Below are 23530 nucleotides of genomic sequence, written 5' to 3'. Positions count from 1 at the left end.
CTGTTTGCATGTTGATCGTAGAGTGCTTGGCCGGACTTCGAGGCAGTGATTTCGTAGGCCAAATTCTGGAGTGTTCGTGTTCAAGTGTTGGCGGTTTCCCGAAGCGGCTTGGGCGGGCGTTTCGTGGTTGTTGCCCAGAAACAACGACATAGAAATTTGACTATGATGAAATGCGGATTACGCCGAGTGGCCGCCGGCGAGGCGACAGGCGCCCGACGGCCAACGACACCTTGCCAGGAGACCATGAATAGAAAGTGTTTCACAACACTGCTCTGTTCGTGAGGATGTGCAATGGACCAGATGAGGGAGCTCTTGGAGGACATCAGAGCTGTTCTGCAGGGAAAGTAGAAACACCAAGACACGTGCCAGGATCGACGGTTTTGAAGGGCATGTCGAGGTTTCGCCGTGGCGTTGACACGAGAGTTTGGATCTGCAGTAGTTCAGATCTGCCAAGCGGCCGCCGTTGATATACATGAGGAGATGAGAACCTAATGCGAGTGTGGTCAAACAAGAAGCCCAAGTCGTCTCATCATTCGGAAGTTAAATTGGACGTCGGTAGTACAAGGCGAGCTTATATCATTTCAGACCCAATCAAGATCCATCTATTTCCCATGTCTCGCGCTTCCACGACTTCTCTACCAATATCTCGCCCATCTGCTGGTACCTTTGACGACCTCAACAAACTCTCTCGCAAAGACACGATCCGCTTGCTCGCTGGGATGCAACGCATCGTACCACAAAAAGCTGTCAGGACTGTCAGACCTCACGCAATCGCCTCCAGTCGAGTTGCACTGGTTGTCGAATCCCCGCACGTTGAGCGGCGCGGTGCCGTTGAGATACAAAGCTGGGTTGTAATAGATGTCCGAAATCTGTCACATGGCAGAGTAAGTAAATGAAAGCGACTCCTGGAGGGATGAAAGAGAAAACTCACCAAAGCATGCATATCAAAAATCGCAAACCTCGCATCCTCAAACTCCCGACTAATCCTCTTCACAAAAGGAGTCTGACACTCAAAAATCGCATTCACAGTCACAACCTGCTCCAACATCCGATAAGACATGGCGGTCTGATTGTCAAGCGGCCAATCCGCCAGCCAGTACTTATCCTTTCCCGCAACGCCTTCATCCTCCGGAAGCGCGTAAACAGGCGCCAAATTCAGTGGTGCAATATTCTGCAGAACAAAGTATCTTCCGCCTTGATCGTACAACTGCTTCAAGGCATCAAAGACACAGTCGGTGTAGTTGACGATATTGGTCCCGCGGACTTGCTGATCGGTCAAGAAGCCCTTGTTGCCGAGATCGTTGGTGCCGATCCAGATTGAGTAGACGGTTTCGTCGGGTGGGTTGATCATGAACTTGTCGCCGTTGGGTTCCACATATTCGCTATCGGCGATGAAGGCTGGAACTTCATATTCCTCGACACTGGGGAATAGAATGCCTGGTCTGTATGTACGAGGAGTGATGTCGTTCGAGCATACAGCACCGGAGACCGCGTAGTTGTAGAGGTGGATGTCGGAATATTGTGCTACGTATTGAGGCCATGGTCGACCACCACTCGCAGAGTTGTAGTTCTGCACGGCGCGTTAGTGATGCAATATCGATCGTGAAGGACTTGACTCACTGCTGGATTTGCGTAGCCCACAGGTGGTAGCGAGCCATTGGTCTGTCCAAGGTACGAGAGTCGTGAGTCGTCAGTGTAGCTGTCGCCAAATGTAACGAGTGAAGTGAACTTTTTCAGATCCCAGGGTGAGTGGTTGTTATGCTTCGGCTTCCAAGAGCTACCTGGGTACGAAGCCAAAGTGCTACCGACCAGGGCGCCGACAACGAGCGTGGCTGTGGTGGACATAATCGCGGTCTGGAAAAGCTGGCAAGCGCGAACCAAGGAGGGCATCGAGCAACTTAACCCTGCCGGCGCCCCCAAACCTGAAGTCGTGTCCTGTATAGCCAATTAGGCAGGTAAATGCCGCATGCCGTCTATAAGCTCAACCACCAGAGCTTCTCTCGCCATTGCGCCGACACTAAAGTGATCACATTTTTACCCGGATATTGCTTCGACATGCAAGTGCTGTGCCTGCGCGGACGTCGTGCGTCTTGCCACTCCTGCTTTGCCATTGAGCACAGCATAACTATGCATGATGATGTGAAGTGCGAGCGGTAGGCGGGGCGTAGTGGATTTTGTTCTGCGGGGCAGCCACGATCAGCCTGAATATGCTTCCGTGGAAGAACCATGAGCAGCAGTATGTTTCGCGAATGCAATCATCATTGCAGAAGATAGACCCGCCGATATGGAAGACGCCAAAATGGCAATGCCTATAGTACAGGATAAGGTTCAGTGAGGAAGCGGCCGTAAAACCATCAAGATTACCAAGCTCTGTCGTTTTCACGATACTTCATCGCACCTCGTCCTTTGAACTTCACTGGCGCGTCTCCGTAGGCTTCGGAGGAACCTCCACCGAGGCGTCCATCGTTGCTGTTCAGTCTCCCGTCATCGTGGCGACGATCTCTTGAAGGCCTATAGCGATCATCGCCTCGCCGACCAGCGTGTTTGTAATCATGTCGCCGTGGACTTGGCCGATATCGATCACTGTCGTTGTAGTCTCGGCCATCTCTGTCCCGGTACTGGTTGGGGAGACTTCGACGCCTTCGTTCCGATCCTGCACCTTCCTCGCGGCGATCCATGTGTCGACTGGGCGACTGGCTTCGCTTCCGCTTGTGCTTTGCAGCAGGTGAATGCTCCGCATTTTCGTCCTCTTCTTCGATTGGATTTGAAGCTGAGCGTGAGTTCGAACGTGCTCTCGGTCTGCCTCGAAGGCCTTCGTCAATAACATTGTCACTCTGCCTTCTGCTGCGTCGACCGATTTTGGGTGGAGGTGTACCAGTATCCATCTCGTCGTCCGAGGGGTCGCTTTTCCTCCTGCGCCCTCGCTCTGCACCATTTGTCTGCGCTGCACGGGCGTCTTGAATGGAGTCGCGCTTCTGCTTGTTCTTCCTCTCCAGCTCGCCGCAGCGTGACACCAACACCGGCTCGACTGGAGTATCAGTCTTATCCACTGCGACTTTCGATATGCGCTGCAACGTCTCTTCCCCCGCTACAAGTCGTCCGAAAATCGTGTGTTTGCTTGACAAATGCGGACATGGCTCTAAGGTGATGAAGAATCTGAGGCTTGTGTTAGCCTTTGTCGTCACCTCATAGAACAAGATTTGTGCTTACTGGCTTCCATTTGTGTCCTTTCCCCGGTTGGCTGAGCAGACCAGGCCTGCTGCGTCCATCTCGCGCCAACCGAGCTGCTCGTCGTCGAAAGCTTCGCCATCGTATATGCTCGTAAGTCCAGTGCCGTCGCCTTTGGTGATGTCTCCACCCTGGATCATGAATTCGTCTATGACTCGGTGGAAGGGAACCTTCGCGTACGACAACGCATCGTGCTCACCAGTGCACAAACGTCGGAAACTAGCACATCGTGTCAGGACTGCTCACCAAGCTCTGCCTGAGCGCGGTCGCGCATGTGCTCACTTTTCGCATGTTCTGGGAGTCTTGTCCACGAACAGCTCGATGGTCAGCCTGCCCACCGGGTCTCCGCCGATGGAGACATCCAGGAAAACCCTCGGGCGATCTGTTGTTGCTGCCATGATCGCAGATGGCATTCCGGGAGTCGTGAGACGCAGATCGTGCAGCAGGAGAGCGGATGAACCTCTGGACTGCAGATGGTTCGAGGCTATAACCTGGGGTGCATGACCGGTGCAGCTGCTGTCAAGCTGACGTTGCCCATTGGACCTGCGAGAGCTCACCGGAGCTCTTCCATCGTCGCCCCGTCGCCGTCTGCCGGCTGCTTTGACTCACTCGCGGCGAGAATGAGAACATCCCCGTCCGATGAGCGAGGAAGTCGAGAGCCGCAGACGTTCCTGCAGATCACGCGAGCCTCGAAGCCGACACCTCCGAGTGCGGCCTCACGACATCCCGTCTCGTGATCACGAAACACCACCGGAGGGCCCAGCTGGCCGGCCTCAAGCTCTTGCAGCCTGTATTGTGTCATCGCCGCCGATGCAGCTACAGCGTACAGAAGTAGAGTGGGCTGAAAGCGAAGAACCCCAATGCGCTTGGCAAGGCTACAGTGGACTTTAACTCACGGATGCTGAACCAAGGAGATCAACACACCTTATAAAGCAAGAGAAGGGATGCTCGCGGGAGCTTGGAGAGATCTAATACGCCACGCTCGATTATCCAAGTGGCCAAAACTCCATACTCCAATGACACGATAAGTACCAGAAGAGCTAATTACAGATTGATATGCTGATCCAACACCGGCTGCAGCGCTCTCACAGAGTCAATACTAGCTCTGTTCAGTCGGGGAAATTGATCGCCGCTGAGCATATGGGTCCAGCCACCCAGGAACCACCGCACGCCTTCTCCGCAGGTAGGAGTAGTCAAGGAGCCTTCGTACGTCCAGAAAGTACGGAAATGATTAGGGCCCAAGATGCCCTGGGAGAAGTCGATCGAGATCGGATAGCGTGCCGTCGAACCAACAGGAGGCAAGTCACGACGCTGTGAGTCCAGCTGCTGGAAAACCGCAGCGAAGAACGTGCTGGCTGCTCCGTAGTCCAAGCCAATGCCAGCAACTGCTTTGGGAGTCGAGCCCGTGCCGAAAACGAAATGGACTTCTCCTCTGCGCTTGTTGCCGCCAAAGGCATGCTCGGATTCTGGAGTGTGGGTATGCCATCTTGGTACAAATCAGCTCTGTGCCTCACGCAAAGTTGTGGTCGACCTACTGGAGAAGATTGTACGTCTCATTATCGAAGCGGATTGTAGGCACTGCAGCTCCTGCAGCGGGGTGCCATTCTGTCGAAGTCTGTCATTGGAAGGTACCATAATGTCGGAGTCAAGTCTTCGCGAGTTGAAGACGCCTTTCAGCGATTACACTCACCCGGCCCAAAGCCCCTATTGAAGATCTCACCACGCACAGCTCCTCCAGGGAACGCGAAAGCTGGAGTATGAGTCTTTGCGTAGCTGTTGGCTGGTAAATCTATCGGAGATTGCTGCTTGCCATTGCCACACTTTGCCCAAGCTATTCCTCATGTCAGTTCACAGACTTTTCAACACCGGATGATGGATTCGACTTTACCTGCACACTTGGTGTGCCAGTCTCGACCTCCTTGGCTGTAGTCATACTTCGTTGGGCAGGACTGACGTGCTTCGATGGAGGAATCGCCCTCCTCAGTCGCGATGACCCGCTCCACAATGGGACAGGCGTTGGACAAGGTAACGAGAAGGGTGACCGCAAGGCCAAGTGCCTTAGGAATGTACATGATGGGACTGGTCGATCGAGCTGATATTCGAGCATACTGACCGTGATGACCAGTCTTCCTATATACCGTCCTCCAAGTCAACCTCCTTCTTGCACCGCAACGCCCAGTCATCCACCAACATCGCAGCCAAGAGATGTAAACAGCAGCCTCCGTCTTGGTATCAATAGTGGCAGCACTGCTCACTCCTGGAAGGAACGCTGCCGTGAGGGCGTTTCCAGAATGCGACCAATACCTGTACGTTCACGCTTCACGGACAACGCGAGGAAGCGTTCGGCGCAGCCACGCATATACCGCCAAGAGCCCGACATGTCCAAATGAAGATGGCGAACGGTGTCAAACTATGTGAACTAGGCAGGACATAAGCAAGACCAACAAGGGGGCTTGCCATGTGGTATCGTTCACTGACCCCATCGATCCTGCAACGAGGTGCCTGACCACCGTGCCTTCCCGCCTAACATCAGCAAGGCGCTCCCGGACAATCTGATTGTTCGATCATGCCGACGCTACATCCTACGGTCGTCTAATATGATCGAATAGAGCAAGGACTTCAGCCACGTCCCGTATGGCCCGAGTTGAGATGTCAGCCGCAGTGCCGATGGTATGCGATGACTGCCTATGCGGTGACCATAACGGTGACTCAAAGTATGCGGTTAAGGCCGTGAGCATGATCAGGGAGGGAGAGAAAAACTAAGCTGACTTCTATTAACGTCTGACATCTCACGAGGATGTGTTCGGCACCGTTATCAAACAGCGTGCATAGTAGCAGCGCACGATCAACGACACTCAAATGTCTCTCCAAACAACGACCGGCCAACAAGAGTCAGATTCGCGATCGTGCATGCAGCTTAAGGCCACCCGCATGGCTTAATTCGACACTAGGGCTGGAGAGAAGGGTATACTAAGCCTCGTCTAACTGCATATGGCAGTTGAGGAAACCTTGACATACCACATGGCCGATGATCTCAGCATGGTCGACGCCTTACATCTGCCTCGATGTGACAATGGGCGGCCTGGCTGGCCTGGAGAGAACGCGTTTCTGGCGTCCATCAGTATTTGACATACCTATTCAGCACACCAGAAACCAGCAGTGAGATAGAATTTAAAATCTCCAGCCAAGACTCCTTCATCTCATGCAAACAGCTGAAGGAACAAGCTAACAAGAAGTCTCCCACAGCGTCTGAGTGTATGTCATCCTCTCGCTTCTCTTCACGTCTATGCAGTGCAGGAACGCGGAAGCTCATCCGCGAAGCTCCAATACGACCATGGCAACAAAAGCTTACTGCCTGCCGTGTCACCTAAGCAGCCGCAGAGACCATCTGCACTGCTCTCTCCCCTCGCGTTCGCAGCTCTGTTCGTCGAGAGTCGGTCAACATCCCCGATCCGAATCCCTCCACGTTATTCACTGCTACACGGACCTAGACATGTGGGGACAGACTCATGCCGCCGATGATCAACTTTGAGTCACGTCTATTGCCCCAGTTAAGTTAGTAGCAATCACAGTAAAGCCGAACACACTCTGTTCATAGATATCGCAGCTTTCCTTTCATTTCATGTCATGATCGATTTTGTTTTACATTTCGTCTAAACGATACTGATCTCGCATCTGAGCACAGCCCATTCCACCACTGCGCCGACTTCCACAGTGCAGCAGAAGGACCAATGAAAGGAACAGACGGATCTGGCATGTTACCGCGCAAAGCACGCTAAACTTTCTCATTTCGTTCTTTCTTGCTGACTTTCATCCCAGTATAGTAGAACGCTCATCATAAATGATACTTCTGATTACCAGTTTTTTGAAAGTTTCTCCCAAATACACAACAACAAGACACGGTGGAAGGCTACTACTGTGCACCACTCCTCGTGGTCCTCTTGTTGACCTCAGCTTGTGCCTTGTCCGCGCCAGATGCAACAGCATCAGCGACATCGTTCTTCGTCTTTTGCGCAGCGTCCTTGGCCTGCTTAGCCTTGTCCTTGATCTCCTCCTTGCTTGGTGCAGCGGCGCCGCCGAGGCCGAAGACGAGGGCGATGATGGTGACGAGAACAACACCAATGGTACCTGCGACTTCAGGAACGAACTTGATGGCGTCGACTGGGTTCTTCTGGGCGAGCTCGATGAAGAGGGCGGTCTTCTCCTTGACGTAGAGGACTGGGTCGTCCAGGAAGACGAGGTCAGATGGGGACTTCTTGTCGTCAACCTTTGGCTTGGAAGCCTTCTCAAGAGCCTCCTCGTTTGGCTTCTTAACGTCGAATGTCTCCTGCTTGAACTTCTTGGCCTGGGCCTCGTCGTGTCCAATGTAGATGTTGTCGAAGAGGATGTTCTCGTTCATGGACCAGAGCTCGAAACCGATAGCGCCAATTGGCTCGAAGTCGGCTGGCTTCTTGTCCTCGAAGAAGTCTGGGTTTGGAATCTTGCGTGGCTTCCAGACGCCCTTGTAGGCTGGGTTGTCAATGAGAGGCGCGGTCCACTTGCCCTTGTAAGCTGGGTTCTTGATCATTGGCTTCTCCCATGGGCCACAGCCAGAGACATCGTCACACTTGGGGTTGGACACCTGAGGTGCGATCCAATCTCCGTCCTCCTCGTCATCCCAATCCTCTGGCTTCTGAGCCTCTGGGTCTGGAATGGTGAGTGGCTCGTTGTCCAGCCAGTCCTCTGGCTTCTCGGCAGACTCATCGACAATCTCGTATGGAGCGTCCTCGTCCCAGTCCTCTGGCTTCTTCGCTTCTGGATCCTTGATCTTGGCCTCGTCGACCCAGTCCTCTGGCTTGCTGTCCTCAGCATCGTCAATCTCCTTTGGTGGGTTGACAGATGGAGTGAAATCGTCGAGCAGAGTGCCGTTCTTCTTGGACTCGCCATTGATCAAGACCTCAAAAGATTGGTCTGGGCGAACAACGAGGGTGTACAAGTTGGAGAGCTTGTTGATGACCGCAGAAGGAGCAGCGTTCATGTGCTTCTCCTCGTACTCGCCAGTCTTAGGGTTCTTGTGCTTGAAAATGAAGTGGACCTTGTTGGTAGCGCCGCACTTGTCGGGACCAAACATGATCACGTATGGGGAGGCGTTCGAGAACTCGTCTTGCGAAGAAATGGCGCCGTCTTGGAGGAGCTTGAGGTAAGCACCACCGCACTCGAGGAAGTTCTGAAGCTTGACTTCATACTGAACCACGAGGGTCTTGCCCTTGTTGTCAATGGGTGTGTCGAACTTGGCGGAGATGGCATGGTGGGCAGCCTTGTCCTTGAGCACGAGACCTTTGTCGCCCTTGATGCCTGGGAACACGGATGGCTCCTCGACCTCCCAGTTGCCGACGTATTGCCACTCTTCCTCAGTGCCCTCCTTCTTCGCGTGCGATGCCTTCCATCGTGCGTCCCAGCCGTCTGTGAACTGCTCGACAAAGTCGGCCTTGATTGTGGTGGGCTAGTAGAGCGGTCAGCATGCTGCAACAGTAACAGTCTCGAGTCATTGCGAAATACTCACGGTGAAGGAAGGGAGATTGGCCTCGAGCGACTCGGTCGATTCGTCGTCAGCGGCGTGTGCAGTAGCTGCAACGGCGCCCAGGGCGAGCAGTGAGTGCAACTTCATGGTGATGGATGGCCAGGCGAGTGGTCAGTCCGAGCGGGCAATGGCTTGGGGGAAGAAGAGGACAGAAAGTGGGAAGTCGGCCCAAGTCAGCAGTGCCGCACAGATATTATCTTCGGCTGCTGAATGTGAAAGGTGGCATTTGGGAGCTTCGACCCTCTTCTTGATTCTGTGGGGCTAGCGCCAGTGGCTTGTGAAACCTTCCGGCTGAATTGCACCCGTGACAATATATTCACTGGCTCGCGCAATCTGCAAGCTGTCGTTGCAGGTGCCAATGCCTCGGGTGAATGGTGCAATGGGCTCGGGCAGTGATTATACGTTGTTGTCGGGAGTTCGCAGTAGTTAGCGCCGCTGGGGGAGCTATATGATAAGACAAGCTGCTATTTGTCACTTGACTGAAACGGCACGACACTTGCACAGGATGCCTCGTCACTCACGATATATCATCTGATTGCTCAATGGTGTCTATGATATGTGTTCTTCACGTGAAAGAGGCGGGTGGAGGCAGCGGCACTGTCTGCAGCAAGCTGCTGTTCCCTTGGCCTCTGGCTATCGAAAGCATGCGATGCTGAAACATCTTGAGTCGCGTTGTTCTCACAGTACAGTATACTCATTCCACCGCGACCGCTTCAAAATCTCCCAGCTCCGGCGGCTCCCTCAGCGCCCTTGCATTCCGCACAACCCGTACTTCCGCAGCTCTTGATAACCTCAAATGCCTCTCTTTCTCCCTCTCCTTCTGTCCCTCCTCTCCAACCCCCTCATTCAACTCCTCGCCCTGTTCCAACTCTTTCGAGACACCCTCGTAGTGCCTCGCCGTATCCTTCAGAACTGCGCCCATGCTCGCCAAAACCTTCTCCGTGGCCTTCGCCAGCGGCAGCTCAGGTCCCTTCACTTCATCCCCACTCCTCCAACTCAAGGTATCCAGGACTCCATGTTCCTTTGCCGCCTCTTTCAACCGCGCCACAAGCAACGCCGCAAACATATCCCCCGTCCCCGAGAAGAACACCGGAAGCGCAGGTACAGAAATCCGAAAGAGTCTCGGCGTGCCATTGGACGTCGCCGTACTCCCAATAATACTCAGTTTCGGTTGACTCGATTTTCCCTCCCCTCCTTCTCCAGGCACAGGCGTACTCGCAGTAGTAGGCGGAAGTCGAATCGAGGTCACCACCACATTCGGTACACCCTTCTCGTGCAATTTCCCAATCGCCTCTCTCATACTCTCCAAGTCATGAATTTTGATCTCCGAAAGCAGTTCTGCCTCGAATTGATTCGGCAGTATCAAATCCGCATCCTTCAGTAGTTTCTTGTAGACAGGCACAGTATCCTCTGCAACGTAGATTCTCCCATTATCGCCCATGACTGGATCGAGCACCCAGAAGAACGATCCAGGTTTGGTGCTAGCTCTTAGCTTCTGCTCTCGTGCAATCTTGCCGACTTCTTCCACGAGTGCGGCGGAGGGACAGTAGCCGGAAAGCATCATGTCGAAGTGATCGAGTTTGGTCTCTTTGAGGCCGGCGTAGAGATCGGCGACTTCTTCGGGTGTGGACTTGCGACCTTTGAAGGCGCGGTATGCGACGTGGTTGCCTGTGGGTGGAGTCAATGGGATGCGCGCTCATTTCACACCAAATGTGTCTTGCATACTGTAGTTGACAGTGTGGATGGCCGACACTTCACAGCCCAGTGTCTGCATGCAGAAGGTGGCCATAGTATTGCCGACATAACTTGGACTTGTTCAGCATGTGAATTGACTGTCTGCATGCTGTAGACTTACCCAGAGGTCACCTTGTGCAGCCATTAGCTTATCGTGTCACCTACAGACATTGAAGGAGAACCCACATGGCTGGCGATTGCCAGAACGTGAGTCTCGGGCACCTCGAGATCATCTGCTTCGGCCATGATCACTGCGAATAATTCGTGAACGAGGGCGGAGCAATGATGTCGTGGAAGTGAGAGGACGCGCTGTTTGTTGAAAATGTGTCAGAACCCAGTCAGCAAATGACGAGGGTGGGGGTGTTTGTTATCGTCGGTACATCGGCTGCTCTTGCTATCCGTGCTTGTTTCGTCTCCTCTGCCCTACAACAATGCCGCTGACGATGCTGTGCTACTATTGCTGCTTCATGCACACACTCCATCCAACATTATGCTCTATGACATCTTGCTGTGCGCAATCTCGAATGCAGATGGTATCGGGAGGTGGGACGTGTGGAGCCGGTCAAAGGGCCACCAGCTTCGCAGCACCTCGAAGGCGGCGAATCATGCAAATCTCTGGTTTTCGTTTCGTGGCATATCGCGTTTACTCTTCGTCACCGATCTGTTGAAAACAATTAGCATCCATCTGAGGCTACACACGCCAGATGTTTCATACCTTTGGTGCGAGGTAGAATCGCAAGTAGGAGTTGTTGCTCAGCCCGTACTCCACGAGAAGTGGCACTTCATTGCTCAAGCACAGCTTCACCTGCCCGCTAAGACCGCTAGCCTTGCAGAAGTTCATCAGATACTTGAGCGAGAATGTGAGTGCGACTGGCTCGGTGAGGTTGATCTCAATGTTCTGGTCTGGCTTGTCCACATTCGTGTGCGAGCGCAAAGTGACAGAGCCGTTTCCGATATCACCAGCGCACTTGAAGCTCACACCGTCCTTTGTGCACTCAATCGAGACTGGTCATATTGTCAGTGGTCTGGCCCACACTGTAGCACTGTCCCAACATACCAGATTCTGAGAGCGCAGACAGATCTCTGGTGATGCGCTGAAACTCTGGACTTGGCAGTGTGATGGTTGCCGCGTATTCTGTCTCTGGAATACCCAAATGCTCTTGATCAATGTCCATGAGCTTGATATCGTATTCGCTGATCCTGTCACTTTCGGCGCTCTCAAATGTAAAGTTGACGACATCTGGTGCATCCTCTGCCTTCATCGTCAAGATATCCTCGTTCTGTGCACATCGTAGGACTTTGGTGAGCGAGGTGAGGTTGATACCGAGGGCGATGTTTCGGTCGCAGCGGAAGGGAGAGAAGGATTCGGATTTGAGCATCATAGACACGAGGGCCACGTGGGAGTTGTCCATGGCCTGGAGGGCGATGCCGGAGTCATTGCAGTCGAAGTTGCAGTCCTGGACAAGATCTTTGATGGCATCGACAACCTGTTTATGGTGTTAGATGCGCGTTTGAGGGTGGGTGCTGTATGCATACCTTCTTCAGCAGGTTGGCCTGCTCGAGACGTGCTTCCAACACTGCACAGATGTTAGCTGATGCCTGAAGCTTTTCCACAGCGATCACGTACTCTTGTCTGTTTGCTCTTGGTGTTTCAAGCAGGTGCAAGGAGTTTGTGCTTATATATGAGCTGTGTACGCAAAGTCGATGTGGTGTGTGTATGTGAGAAGAGGGAAGCTGGAGGGGCTGTTTGCGAGACAAGTTTAGCGAAATAGACACGCGCCTTCGCGCGTCCGTGACGCGCACTTCGACAGTGACAGCTTGGCGTTTTCCAGCCACGTGTTTGACTACAAATTTGACGAGGATTTGACGAGGCCATCAATTGGCCAATTTTTGGTCTCTAGCCACGGCGATAACCTCTCGCAGTCGGGGCTGTGCTTCTCTTCAGGAAGTAGTATACTCCAGAGACAGTGTTGAAGCAGAGCTCGCGCTGAATGTCAGCAGTCGACGTTCCCTTGCGCTTAGGGACATTTGCGTCTTCCAGTCTTCTTCCACCTTCCCTCTCGACCAACTTTCGTGCCCACTGCCACCCCATCTCTGCTCAAGCCCTCGCGCATCCAAAGTAGAGACCTTCCCTATGAACATGAATCATCCCACTCCAACTTTTCGCTCTCCTCCTCAAGCCTTACACAACCCATAGAACACCGTCCACGTCAGCACAAAACTCATCAAACCCCCAAACAAATCTCCCACCCACAAATCTCCCACAACGCGGAAAAAGTACTTCTCAGGTTTCTGCTCCGTCTTCAAAGCAAATATTAAGAGACTAACAATCGCCGTCCCGAGAAAATAAAAGATAAATCCCGGGAAAGACTCTAGCCCGAGTGTGCCAGCTGCCACGCCAAAGAGCGAAGCTGTGAGGGAGCGGATATTGGATGTTGTCTGTAGTTCGTAAGAAACAATTCTATAGCTCTGGATGGATGATATGGGAAGAGAGGTGAGATGTTGAGCAGGTTACGTACGCGGGCATTATGTTGGACGCTTTCGGGCACGATGGGGTTGAGCTGGAGTTGGCGTTCGTCTATCATGGCTGAGGCTGGTCAAGCGGCCACGAGGACAGCTGTGACGAGGAAGAGGCTTGGTAGTGGCGAGCGCTAGGCTGCGGTGTCGATTCTTGTGATGATGATGATGGAGTTGATGGTCTTATTTCCGCTTGATGCAGCAGGATGCGATAGAGGCAGCAAGGGCTTCGCGATTGCGTGGCTTCTTTGCGAGGCTATGCGAATCTCTCAGATGCAGCGTCCAGGTTGGTAGGATTTTGTGTGGTGACGTTCTTACAATCGGCGCAGTCTGTTCGTTTGGAAATATCCGGTCCGGTGTTGCGGTCGTGGTCGTGGTCTGATGAGGCTTGTGAAGCCGTGCAGGGCAGGGCAGAAGCCGATGTGCCGATATGGAAGCGACTGCTGCATCCACTTCACCCCTTCGATCCTTCCCATAGAACGTCACGCCAAACACAGATAGAAGCACAACGAAACTCGTGTAGAAAATCCCAGGTGCATGTCAATATTCTACCTGTTTATGTGTTTATGCTTTCTAATGAATGCAGATTTTCCACAGTCTGCCACGTTCCACTCGAGGCTCAAGTTGTATGCATGTTTGCCTAAGCTGAAATCTATACCTTCTATTGTTCCAAAATGTTGTGTACTCGTGATCCAATTCGCTATATAGTCACCCAGTCGCATTGAGAGGCGATTGCAGTTCTCAATCATGTGCTCATAAAGTTGGCAGTTCAAGCGTCAATGTATCTGCCATATCTTTCCAAATACCTGCACAGGTTCAGCTGAGTAAAGGTCATGCGAGAGGAGTACATACTGCTGAAGATAGCGATTCAGTTGATAACCCTCAATCGAATTTGCAGCTCGCAAAAGCTGCAGAGCACGAGTAAAGTGCTGTTGATTATTACGGGGCGAGGTGACATTGCCAAGTGACATGTATGCCTCTGCGGTCTGCATGGGATTAGCAGGAAGTATTGCTACATGCATAGTGGTGCTCATGCGACTCACGGTGGCGAGCAAGTCTCCAGTCAGCGTGTGCTGTGACGTCGCTGCGGCAATGGCACGTTCGAGGAAGTCGATTGCAGGCTGGAGGTTGCCACGCGCTTCGACATACTGTGCAGTACCAGATCTTTTCTCAGCCTCGGTTTGTGATAAGGTGTTGCCGGCTCGAGATTGCGGAGGGCCATCACCTGAGGATCTGCCCTCCTCGCGTTGAATGCGAGCAAGTGTAGGCTGCGCCCGCGCAAGCCACGCTTGCCCCAATCCGCGAAGTGCGGAGATATTGTTGGGCTGGCTCTGTTGAATCACAGCCCACTGCTGAGAACACCAGGCTGCGACGTCAGGAACGCCTCCACTGTCTGGGTCTGCATACGCCAGCCTTTGCAAACCTCCGATCAACCAGACTCGTTCTTGCAAGCGGTCTGTTTGTTGCATCAAAGTCGTGGCGTTTAGATGGGCGATGATCGTGCGTGCCAACGGAATTTGGTTTCGCCATTGCCTAGGATTCTCTTTCAGCGAATTCAAGATCTGGTTCAGGCTCGTCTTGCAAATGCTAATGCGCTGCTCTTCACTCATAACTCCGATAGCTGTTGAAGGGGGCTTCTTGAAGGCTCTGAGGACGCTGTCTGGTACCTCAAGGCTCAGGTACTTTATATCATCCAGAGTCACTGCAAGTCCTTCTCAAGTGTCATCAACCCTAACAATTAGTTGCAGCAGCATCCCAACTCCCTCTACAGTTCTCGAGGGTACCCTTAGCGTGCAATTGCGAATCCGATCCTGGTACAGTGGTCGCGGTGCAATGAGGACGAAGGATGCGAGAAGCAGGATCACTGTGCATGAGTAGGCCGTGGCAAACGCTGCACAGCCAAGAAGCCCAGAGGCCTTTTGTACCATAGATGTTACCTAGGGAAATCATAAGGATGAGTCGCCACACATAGTCATCGGTCGACGAAGTATGTAAGCACATCGCTTCTGGTGAGCTTTCGGCCGAGGAGTCTTGTGTCAGGGGCCCGTAGCGAGTGAGAGACGTTCATCTGATGCAAGGCTCAGCAAGTGAACTATGTGGTTCCGTAGCCTTTGTTTGACGAGCTGGTTCCATTCGGAGTGCGCGAGACCTGGGCTTCGATGGGAGCATCCTTTTGGATATGGACAACTAGGCTACTTGAAAAACCCTGGGGACATAGTCCGCTGATTAGCAAGCAGGCAGCAAATCAGCACATTGACAAAATGAAGACGAGTGTGTTCGGCGACTCGGCGGCGCAAGGTCGTCCATAGTCTTCTGTATTCCTAAGCATCACGGCCGATGCGCGCTTGCCGAGGCAGCATTGTTGAACGGGCAAGATACTGGGATGAACCAACGTCAACATGGTGTTTTGTTCTTGGCGAAGCGGCGGGATGGACCAGGAAGGCACGGCGAACGAATGCGAGTTCACGCGTCCTGGAGCCTTGTGGTGACAGTTGCAGCGGCCTTGGTACAGAAGGGGAGATATCGCGTGGCGTTGCTACGCACGTTTAGTGATGGCGCAGTCCGTTCCGGCCACTCCCTCGAGCAGATCCATGTCCAGCAAGAGCAGACAATGGCATAGCTGTTCAACCGCATGACAGAGTGGCGAATATCGATGCGAGCTGGCACAACGGCAGCATATAGACGCCGAGCAGGTCTGATTGCAGAGGTGAGGTTTCGGCGATGGCCCCTGCCTTTCCGTCGTTTGGTAAGCAGACGACCATATGGCAGGGAATACAGGAAGTGTCTGGTGGCCCCAGCCCTATCAGGCACTGGTATCGCTGCGCCTGGGTCGAGTCATCGAGCAGGTACATGTGTATGCTGTAACGTGCGTGTGTTGCAGAATCCGGCTCGCTTGAAGTCGCGAAGGCGGTGGAGATGAAGACGGGTGCGAGATGACAGCTTTACCCGAGCCCATCGGCGTTTGCTGCAACACATAACGCCGGCTGAGCTGAGATTCGTCATGCGTCGCACTGCACTTCAGCTGCCTGCCTGGTCGCGTGAGGTGAAGTTGTAGTGATGCGCTCGCAGCTGAAGGGAAGCAGCCTCCCGCGAACATGTCGCGATGGCAAGGCGCAGATTCGCGACAGGCGTTCGAGATGACTTCGCTGCAGACGCGGAGGCTCATCCATGTCGGCAGATGACGCTAGTCAGGAGGCACAGTCGATCCGCGTCGTACAGCTGACGTCCGGCCACGAACTACTCTCACTACTGACTGCCAGGCACCTCCCTTCCAGGCGTGTCCATCACACTCATTTCTGTTTTCCCTTGCCATTTTGTGTGCTTTCCTTCTGCCGGTGTGTCCAACGGTCAATCTCAACGGCTGTCCATCTTCATGTTCCACGGCAACCACGCGTGGCCGAATTGCAAGTAGGCGGCACGTCGGTCCTCCATCCCCGTTCAATTGCGTGGCATCTTCAGCGACCATGTGGTATTGAGATAGTCCGCTGCATGCATGGAGACCATACACGCCGACAGCCCTCTGGCCGCCTATCTGGAAGGTGCGACAACTAGCGCGACCGAGTCCCTCTTCAGCACAGGGCAGGAGAACTGACGCGACACAGGTGAAGGCACCTTCGATTTCGACAACGACAGTCGCACGTCCGACGACATTCGACCACCGCATACGCCGGACCAGAACGACTCCTCCAGCGAGGCAGCCTTTGCGCCGACTGCGAAAGGCCCCATATTTCCACGTATCCGCATCCCGCAGCTCCAGTCTCCTCCGCAAGACAAGCAATCCCCTAGGAGTGCGTTCACGCGAGCGCATCATGCCTGGTCCTCGGCAGTCAACTCGAGGCTGGGGGCTTCAGATAACGCCAAATTTCTCGAGCATTTCCGTTACACCATCGTAGCATCGCAGCTGCTGAACGAGTATTTGGATCATGGGTCATTGGCACCGGCCACTGCATTGGCCACTACTTTCGGTCTGCAAGGCTCGTCGAAAGAGGCCGCAATTGCAGAGGATACAGCCAACGTGGTTGGCGCACTTTCGGCGGCCGCTGTAGCCTTCGCTGTAGTCTACTTCATCGACTGGCTACGTACTCGCCGAGTGAGCAGAAGCCGGGCAGCATTACTACTAGGAGCTATTGCATTGGCCTTGTTTGCTGGCTATGGGTACATGCGTAGACAATGGTTGGAGAGCTTGCGGCACGAGGCGGTCGATGCCGCGACAGGAATGACCACCAACTGGCAAGCTTTCGAGCTCTCATCAAGTTCTTCTCTGTCCTTTATCCAAGAAGTTGAGCTGGTCTCGAAGGGATACAGGCTGAGCACGCCTCTGCCGCCTGCCTCACGAATCGAAGAGACGGGGACGGCCAGACGATGCGCCAAACTCCGTGTCGCCTTACACAAAGCATACGCCACGACTATCCCGGCATCCATCAAAGCTTACACCGCGCTGGCTGCATTGATTCGTGAAGATGATCTCGAAAAATACTTCGAAGTTTATGATATCAGTAGTCAAGACGCCAGGGAGTCAACCGGTCCAGATGCACTTCGAGTTCTGGAGGAGGATCCAGAATCATTGAAGTCGTTGCGAGTACTGAGCTACCGAGCTTGTGTCCTGCGTAGGATAACGCTATGTTCACTCATGGCGCTGGGCGCTGATGGCGGTAAGCTGGACTTCGCTCGTTGGCGCGCGGCGACGCACATCATGCGAGAGCTGAGCAAGGCAGTTGCTGGATCAGCAGAGCGCATACGCCTGATTCTCAGCGAAATGGAATCATTCAGTATGGCCTCGCCCGCTTTGAAAGCTACCAACACTCCCCACAGAGAGCGCATGCGAGGGCAGGTCCGCAAGATCAGTGCTCTCGGCACTGGCATTCGTGGTTTGCAGGCGAAGATGCAGATCCTGCGCGAGGAAACCAACAAATCCATCGAGCAGTCAGAAGATCTCACCGATCTTGGTCCCACGCTTATGGCACAGTACGATGCCATCGGCACCGACCTGCGAGAACTGCTGGAAGCTTGGGAGGCTGGGAAGCAGTCGCTGCAGGCGAATATCTCACGCCATGAGCGACGCATATCTATGGCTTCGAGTGGACTTCGTTCGCCTGTGTCCAGCCTTGGGGGTCTGACAGCTGTCGACGAGATCTCAGACGGCCCAGCCGATGCTCTGAAAGTACTCAATGGAGAAGGAAGCAAAAGTCAGCGCTCCAGTCTCAATGCCACATCGGACGAGGAAGAGATGGTCTTCGAGGCAATCGCCATGCCTAGGCAACGCCAAAGCCTCGTTTCGCGTGAAGAGCGCATCGCAAAGATGAATGAACAGCGCGCCAAGCAGCAAGAGCTGCGCGCGCAGCGTGATGCAAACACAAGCATGTTACGCGAGCTGGAGTCTGTCATTAACCTGCGTCCCAAGAAAGCTTTGCCCAACGGTGCACAGCCTCCGAGGGTAACATCACTTTGATGCCTCCAGTCAAAAGCTCAAATGGATTGTTGCAGTGACCGAGGTCGGTGCTACACTATTCATCCAGCCATATATGCATTCGGGCATAGACCTGATGTGGCGACACAACAATAACGGCCAAACACAGTCACAGATACCCTGGGATACGGACACACAGGACACCAATTATTGCCAAATTAGCAAGGCGTTGGGCATGAGAGGCGTTTGCAAGGCATGGAAGGCGTTTCTTCATACATCAATGACCCTCGAGGAAGTTTATTTGCGTACAGATTATCTACATACAATTGAACAAAGCAACGATCACATCGCCGCATCGATGCAGCCGATTCTGAAACGTCCAAGCATTCTGTGGAGTGTCGGAATGTGGTCCTTAGACCCGTGGATGCGGAGCCTTGCAGCCAGCCGAATTTCTGCCACAGATAGACGCGACATCGCACATCGCACACGTTCATTACTCGTCATGCTGTTTGCGTGTCACTGGTCGACCTACCGAGGCGACGCTTGGTGAGCATTTTCACGTCTAGGCGGGTCGAGCCCCTTGGGTTAGTGTCGCTCTAACTGTGTAAGGGCTTCCTAAGGTGCCACAGTGCGCCATCGGCCACATAGGTCAAACTAAGCGATCCGTTAAGATGATCACAGTCAATCACAGAAAGCACGAAGCTCGCACTTTTCTGCCATCCTCTTCAGCTTGTCGCGCAAACGGTGTTGCAATGCAGGCCACTTCTCTCCTTCAGTCGCGATTGTCAATTGTTCTCCTTTCAGTTTTCATCGTTCTTCAACTTTTCCTTATCTTTGGCAACAGAGATACATTGCTTCCGAAATGGAGGTCGCATTTGTCGACATCAACACAGCAGACAGAATACAGCAACCGCATATTCGACGATACTTACAATGATATCGAGACAGACGCAGAGCCGACTTCATACCCATCACAACCAGCTCACTCACCACCAGTGACCCAGACCTGGTCATTCAACTCTTCCCGCGACGCTCGCAACCACGCGCTCAGCCCTTCTGAATGCTCACTCGCTTTCCCTCAACTCTACCACGAACTCGATCGAAGTGTCGAATATTGGCAAAGCCGCAACCACAAAATCAGTCCTCAAGACACCAACGTCTCTTGGACAGGCAAAGGCGGGCTTCGCGCCTTAATCTACGAGAACGAACTTCGCATCCTCGAAACAAGAGATACTCACCACTACAAAGACCGCCACGATGCGCGCAGAGTCATTTTCACCCTCAGCCAAATCCACCGCGCATTGCTCGGAGCCACAGCACGAGGCGGAACGATTCCCAACATCGAATTCGCCATCGCAGTAAACGATCACGTGGAACTACCCGATGGTGAAAGTGACACCCACACAGCTTGGACTTTCGATCGCAGAATCTCTAGTCACAAAGACGAGCGCATGTGGCTTATGCCGGATTTCAATTTCTGGGCGTGGATCCCCATTCACAACGCGTATCAGGATGCGCGACGACGAGCCGCTTCACACGATAGTCCGATCGAACAGAAAATCCCTCAGATCGTCTGGCGAGGAAATCGACATATCAATCCTGAACTTCGAGGCGCGTTACTGCAAACTGGGAAAGGACAACCATGGGCAGATTTGGAGGGCGGGTGGCTAGATATCGAGGACTTTTGTCGATATCTATTCGCTGCGTACACAGAAGGACACAGTTGGTCTGGAAGAATGAAATATATGCTCAGTTGCGATAATGTGGCGGTGGTGCATGAGTTGGAATTTGTGACTTTTTATCATCATTTGTTGAAGGCTGAGGGGCCGGAGCAAAATATTGTGAGTGTGAAGAGGGATTGGTCGGATTTAGAAGAGAAGGTACAACATTATCTGGGCAACCCGGAGGAGACGAGGAGGATTATTGAGAATTCGGTACAGATGTTCAGGGAGAGATAATTGACTCCTGCGGCGGAGGCGTGTTATTGGAGGGAGATGTTCAGAAGGTATAGGGAGGTTGCATACGAGCCGGAGCCGTTCGAGACGAAGGTGCTGGAGAGGCAAGGGAAGAAGGTCGAGGTGAAGAGGTTGAAGGGAATCCCGTATGAGTTGTTCATTGGGACTGATGGCGCCGAGAAGCCAGGAAAGCATGATCCGTGAAGGGCTGGTGCTTTGAAGACGAAGTTGGTACTGCTGGTGGGGTCACTCTTAAGCCTTTGCCAATCACTTCAAGAGTGGAGGTAACAGGCTTCACTGGACTTGTGGTAGGCTTGGGGGTTTACCGAATACGACAACTCTCTTGGCAAGTCCTCTGTCTGAGGCTCCGACGACATTTTTCTACACCCCAAGCACAACCGACCTTTACACGCATCGACAAGTCGTTGCCATCAACCTCAAGATGGCGTCCAAAAGCGCAGAACTGCCTCCTGAAGAGCGCCGCATCTTCGACTTCTTCAACCTCCCACTCGAGTTGCGCCATATGATCTATGACCACCTCGCCAATCATAAGACAGAATTTTGTTCAAGCTCTTTCTCGCAACAACATGGGGAATGGGTCACCCTGGAAGGACAACAGCAACCACATCTCCTACGCATCAATAAACAGTTCTCTGAAGAGTATCTACCAAGATTCAAACGCGTCACGAAAACGCTTGTCTTGACGCACATCAGTCGCCGGCCACCTTTACCTCGCTTCGGTCTCCCAGCCGTGGGAAGATATCTCAGAGACATCAAGAAAGTCACCGTCAACGTATTTCTGCACTATGCCCGTCATTTCGGTGGTCCCAGGACACTTGGTCAATTCCTTTATAGCCTGAACTTCTACGGGAATACTGTATGGCTACGTTTGGCTGCGATGCTGTGGGCTGCGTTAGGCGTCGAAGATACTGAGATTAGGGTGTTCACGGAGCGAAAGATCAATATGCAGGATCCTCGGGTTCGGGCGCCTGTGGGAGCAATGTTGGACAGGTTGACGCAGCTGCGCTTGCCAGGATTGTCGTTGATCCGCGTGGTGAGCTTTGGGAAAAAAGACGATACGACGAAGGCGTCAAGGAAATGCGGGCAGTACGGGAAATGGACGGCGGAAGGAGGGTGGGACTGGAGATGAGTCTGAGAGGAAAGCAGTGCGAGTGTTGGGTTTCTGGTACGCTTTCGAGCGTACCAGTGTGCAAATTTGCTTGAGGCCACATTTTCCAGGCTTTTATCGGGTTTTATATAAACCACTGCCTGCCACCTGAGAGAGTCTGCACACGACACACAACACATGAACAGCTCACCTCCAATCGAGCCAATATGGATCCGCCGAACGCACAATCCGACACTCAAGAGCACAAGACTTACGACTTTTTCGGCCTTCCGCGCGAGATGCGTGACATGGTCTACAACGACCTCTTCAACCACAAGACAGAAATCGCCCCTCTGTCGCATGACAATCCTATCGAAGCGGTCCTCGAAGGCTGTATCAAACCCTATCTTCTACGCATCAGCAAAGCATTTTCCGAAGAATATCTAGACACACGCAGACGGCTCGGTTCAAACTTAATGCTAACATATCCAGGCCATCGACCTTTTCGCTCCCTACAGCCTCCGAGCGAAATTCAGCATCTTCGAAATATACAAAAAATCACCATCAACATTGTGTTGAACTACTTACCAAACCCGAACGATTCTTATCCCATCAGCGAACACATTACCTACGAGGAAAACCTGAAGAACTGCAAATGGATCAAAAGAGTCGTCGAGACAACCGATTGTTCGAACCTTAAAGAAAGTCAGATCTTCGTCTACGCAAGGCGAGGGTTTAACACAAAGGACTCCGTAGGGCGTAGAATCATGGAGGAGACATTAGGAACCCTGAGATCGGCTGGCTTACCAGGTCTGAATTGCATTCGTGTCAAGCGACTTAAAGCTGTGTCCCGTCCTTGGCCACTTCCAGATAACCTGGAAGAGTACGGGGTTTGGGAATTGGAAAATGGTTGGACGTGGAATTGAATTTCATTCGATCTAGTGATTTTTGTATGTTGAACGGAATTGGAAACCAAGAATCTTGCTTGGTATTTGGTGTATGTTACAAAAGAAATGATCCAATGAATGGATCTACGAGCCTATAGTAACGCAAATGACATCCTGTATCATTCTGGGTATTCCCTTTCTCGCCGCTTGAACGCCATCTATCAGCACCAAAGAAACCAGATTTCCCCCTACTCCATTCCTCTCTGACAATGAGAAAAGCAGACCCGACTCAGAAAATGAAAGGTACACCAACACTCGCGTACCCCATCGACAACTGCCTCCATGCCGCACGTTGCTCGTTATGTATTTCCCGCTCATAGTCGTAATCATCTTCATCCTCAATTGGCTTCCTTGGACGATCTTTCTTCTCCTTCTTGGTAAAGTATGCTCGTTTGCCTTCGTCTTCATCACCAGGAGAAGAAGTACCCGAACCAGAAGACGAAGATGAGAACACTCTCCTCAGCCATCCACTCTTTCGCGATGTAGATGAAGTTGCTGTCTCAGACAACTTGAGTGAATTGTTCGCTGATGCAGTGCCACTTTGAACAGAATTGCTTGTTCGTAAGCTGGACATTGTGCTTGTAGAGCGTAGGGATCGCTCGCTGCCGGAGTGCTTTTCGCTATAGTTCGTTGTAGGCAGGCTGTTGAGATGGGTGTTTCGTCTTGTTTCGGCATCAACGTCGACCTTCTTTTTTAGTCGCCAGGAACATGATCGAGAGGACGGCATCTTGGGAGTCTTTTGTTTCTTGTGATGTTGGAAAGGGAACGAAAGATTGACGCGCTGGTATGGTGGAAGTGGATAGACGTTCATTCTTGGCAGGGTAGGTCTTATGCCTCTTCTTGTTGCTGTTGTTGGTTTCTGATCGCGCCGAGGCGATGCGATGAAAGAAACGTGGTGATGAGGTGAGGTGAGGTCTATTATGTTATTACTAGTGTCCCTTGATCAAGATGTGTCATCACTAGTAGCACGCGTGAACCGGCAAGCCTAATATCACAAAACTTCGGGCAAGACAGATATATATATAATCCTCGCTCACCGAGCTTTCCACTTGCCAGCCCCAGCCCTCTAACGCG

At 52.7% G+C, this 23530-nt stretch overlaps 11 protein-coding genes across 11 annotated transcripts; 4 read left to right on the top strand and 7 right to left on the bottom strand.

The window, feature by feature from the left end:
- Window positions 1–635: 635 nt before the first annotated feature.
- RHO25_006396 (uncharacterized protein) lies at window positions 636–1845 on the bottom strand (the record flags this gene model as incomplete). The annotated part of the gene is made up of 3 exons (XM_023597227.2): window positions 636–869; window positions 932–1570; window positions 1621–1845. The coding sequence occupies 3 exons, from the start codon at window positions 1843–1845 to the stop codon at window positions 636–638; spliced, it is 1098 nt and encodes a 365-aa protein (XP_023452738.2).
- Window positions 1846–2360: 515 nt separating this feature from the next.
- Window positions 2361–3641, bottom strand: RHO25_006395 (uncharacterized protein; the record flags this gene model as incomplete). Its single annotated transcript, XM_023597225.1, has 3 exons — window positions 2361–3156; window positions 3211–3447; window positions 3511–3641. 3 exons carry the CDS (start codon window positions 3639–3641, stop codon window positions 2361–2363), a joined length of 1164 nt encoding a protein of 387 aa, XP_023452301.1.
- A 631-nt stretch (window positions 3642–4272) lies between these two features.
- RHO25_006394 (uncharacterized protein) lies at window positions 4273–5300 on the bottom strand (the record flags this gene model as incomplete). The annotated part of the gene is made up of 4 exons (XM_023597223.2): window positions 4273–4714; window positions 4764–4833; window positions 4919–5059; window positions 5117–5300. 4 exons carry the CDS (start codon window positions 5298–5300, stop codon window positions 4273–4275), a joined length of 837 nt encoding a protein of 278 aa, XP_023452392.1.
- A 1841-nt stretch (window positions 5301–7141) lies between these two features.
- Window positions 7142–8875, bottom strand: RHO25_006393 (uncharacterized protein; the record flags this gene model as incomplete). Its single annotated transcript, XM_023597222.2, has 2 exons — window positions 7142–8710; window positions 8771–8875. The coding sequence occupies 2 exons, from the start codon at window positions 8873–8875 to the stop codon at window positions 7142–7144; spliced, it is 1674 nt and encodes a 557-aa protein (XP_023452297.1).
- A 607-nt stretch (window positions 8876–9482) lies between these two features.
- Window positions 9483–10768, bottom strand: RHO25_006392 (uncharacterized protein; the record flags this gene model as incomplete). The annotated part of the gene is made up of 4 exons (XM_065602781.1): window positions 9483–10456; window positions 10514–10593; window positions 10644–10654; window positions 10709–10768. The coding sequence occupies 4 exons, from the start codon at window positions 10766–10768 to the stop codon at window positions 9483–9485; spliced, it is 1125 nt and encodes a 374-aa protein (XP_065458853.1).
- A 397-nt stretch (window positions 10769–11165) lies between these two features.
- On the bottom strand, window positions 11166–12614 carry RHO25_006391 (uncharacterized protein; the record flags this gene model as incomplete). The annotated part of the gene is made up of 5 exons (XM_023597220.2): window positions 11166–11183; window positions 11238–11527; window positions 11580–12009; window positions 12059–12099; window positions 12428–12614. 5 exons carry the CDS (start codon window positions 12612–12614, stop codon window positions 11166–11168), a joined length of 966 nt encoding a protein of 321 aa, XP_023452298.2.
- A 1194-nt stretch (window positions 12615–13808) lies between these two features.
- RHO25_006390 (uncharacterized protein) lies at window positions 13809–14649 on the bottom strand (the record flags this gene model as incomplete). Its single annotated transcript, XM_023597218.1, has 3 exons — window positions 13809–13845; window positions 13892–14025; window positions 14083–14649. The coding sequence occupies 3 exons, from the start codon at window positions 14647–14649 to the stop codon at window positions 13809–13811; spliced, it is 738 nt and encodes a 245-aa protein (XP_023453077.1).
- Window positions 14650–16532: 1883 nt separating this feature from the next.
- Window positions 16533–18488, top strand: RHO25_006389 (uncharacterized protein; the record flags this gene model as incomplete). The annotated part of the gene is made up of 2 exons (XM_023597217.2): window positions 16533–16578; window positions 16642–18488. The coding sequence occupies 2 exons, from the start codon at window positions 16533–16535 to the stop codon at window positions 18486–18488; spliced, it is 1893 nt and encodes a 630-aa protein (XP_023453076.1).
- A 629-nt stretch (window positions 18489–19117) lies between these two features.
- Window positions 19118–20404, top strand: RHO25_006388 (uncharacterized protein; the record flags this gene model as incomplete). Its single annotated transcript, XM_023597216.2, has 1 exon — window positions 19118–20404. One exon carries the CDS (start codon window positions 19118–19120, stop codon window positions 20402–20404), a length of 1287 nt encoding a protein of 428 aa, XP_023453085.2.
- A 439-nt stretch (window positions 20405–20843) lies between these two features.
- On the top strand, window positions 20844–21551 carry RHO25_006387 (uncharacterized protein; the record flags this gene model as incomplete). The annotated part of the gene is made up of 1 exon (XM_065602780.1): window positions 20844–21551. The coding sequence occupies one exon, from the start codon at window positions 20844–20846 to the stop codon at window positions 21549–21551; it is 708 nt and encodes a 235-aa protein (XP_065458852.1).
- A 185-nt stretch (window positions 21552–21736) lies between these two features.
- Window positions 21737–22435, top strand: RHO25_006386 (uncharacterized protein; the record flags this gene model as incomplete). The annotated part of the gene is made up of 2 exons (XM_065602779.1): window positions 21737–21902; window positions 22002–22435. 2 exons carry the CDS (start codon window positions 21737–21739, stop codon window positions 22433–22435), a joined length of 600 nt encoding a protein of 199 aa, XP_065458851.1.
- Between the last annotated feature and the right edge of the window lie 1095 nt (window positions 22436–23530).

The sequence above is a fragment of the Cercospora beticola genome, chromosome 4 (genome assembly GCF_033473495.1).
Source record: "Cercospora beticola chromosome 4, complete sequence".
Lineage (NCBI taxonomy): Eukaryota > Fungi > Ascomycota > Dothideomycetes > Mycosphaerellales > Mycosphaerellaceae > Cercospora > Cercospora beticola.
The sequence above is the reverse complement of the archived record's forward strand: the minus strand, read 5'-3'. Positions and strand labels throughout refer to the sequence as shown.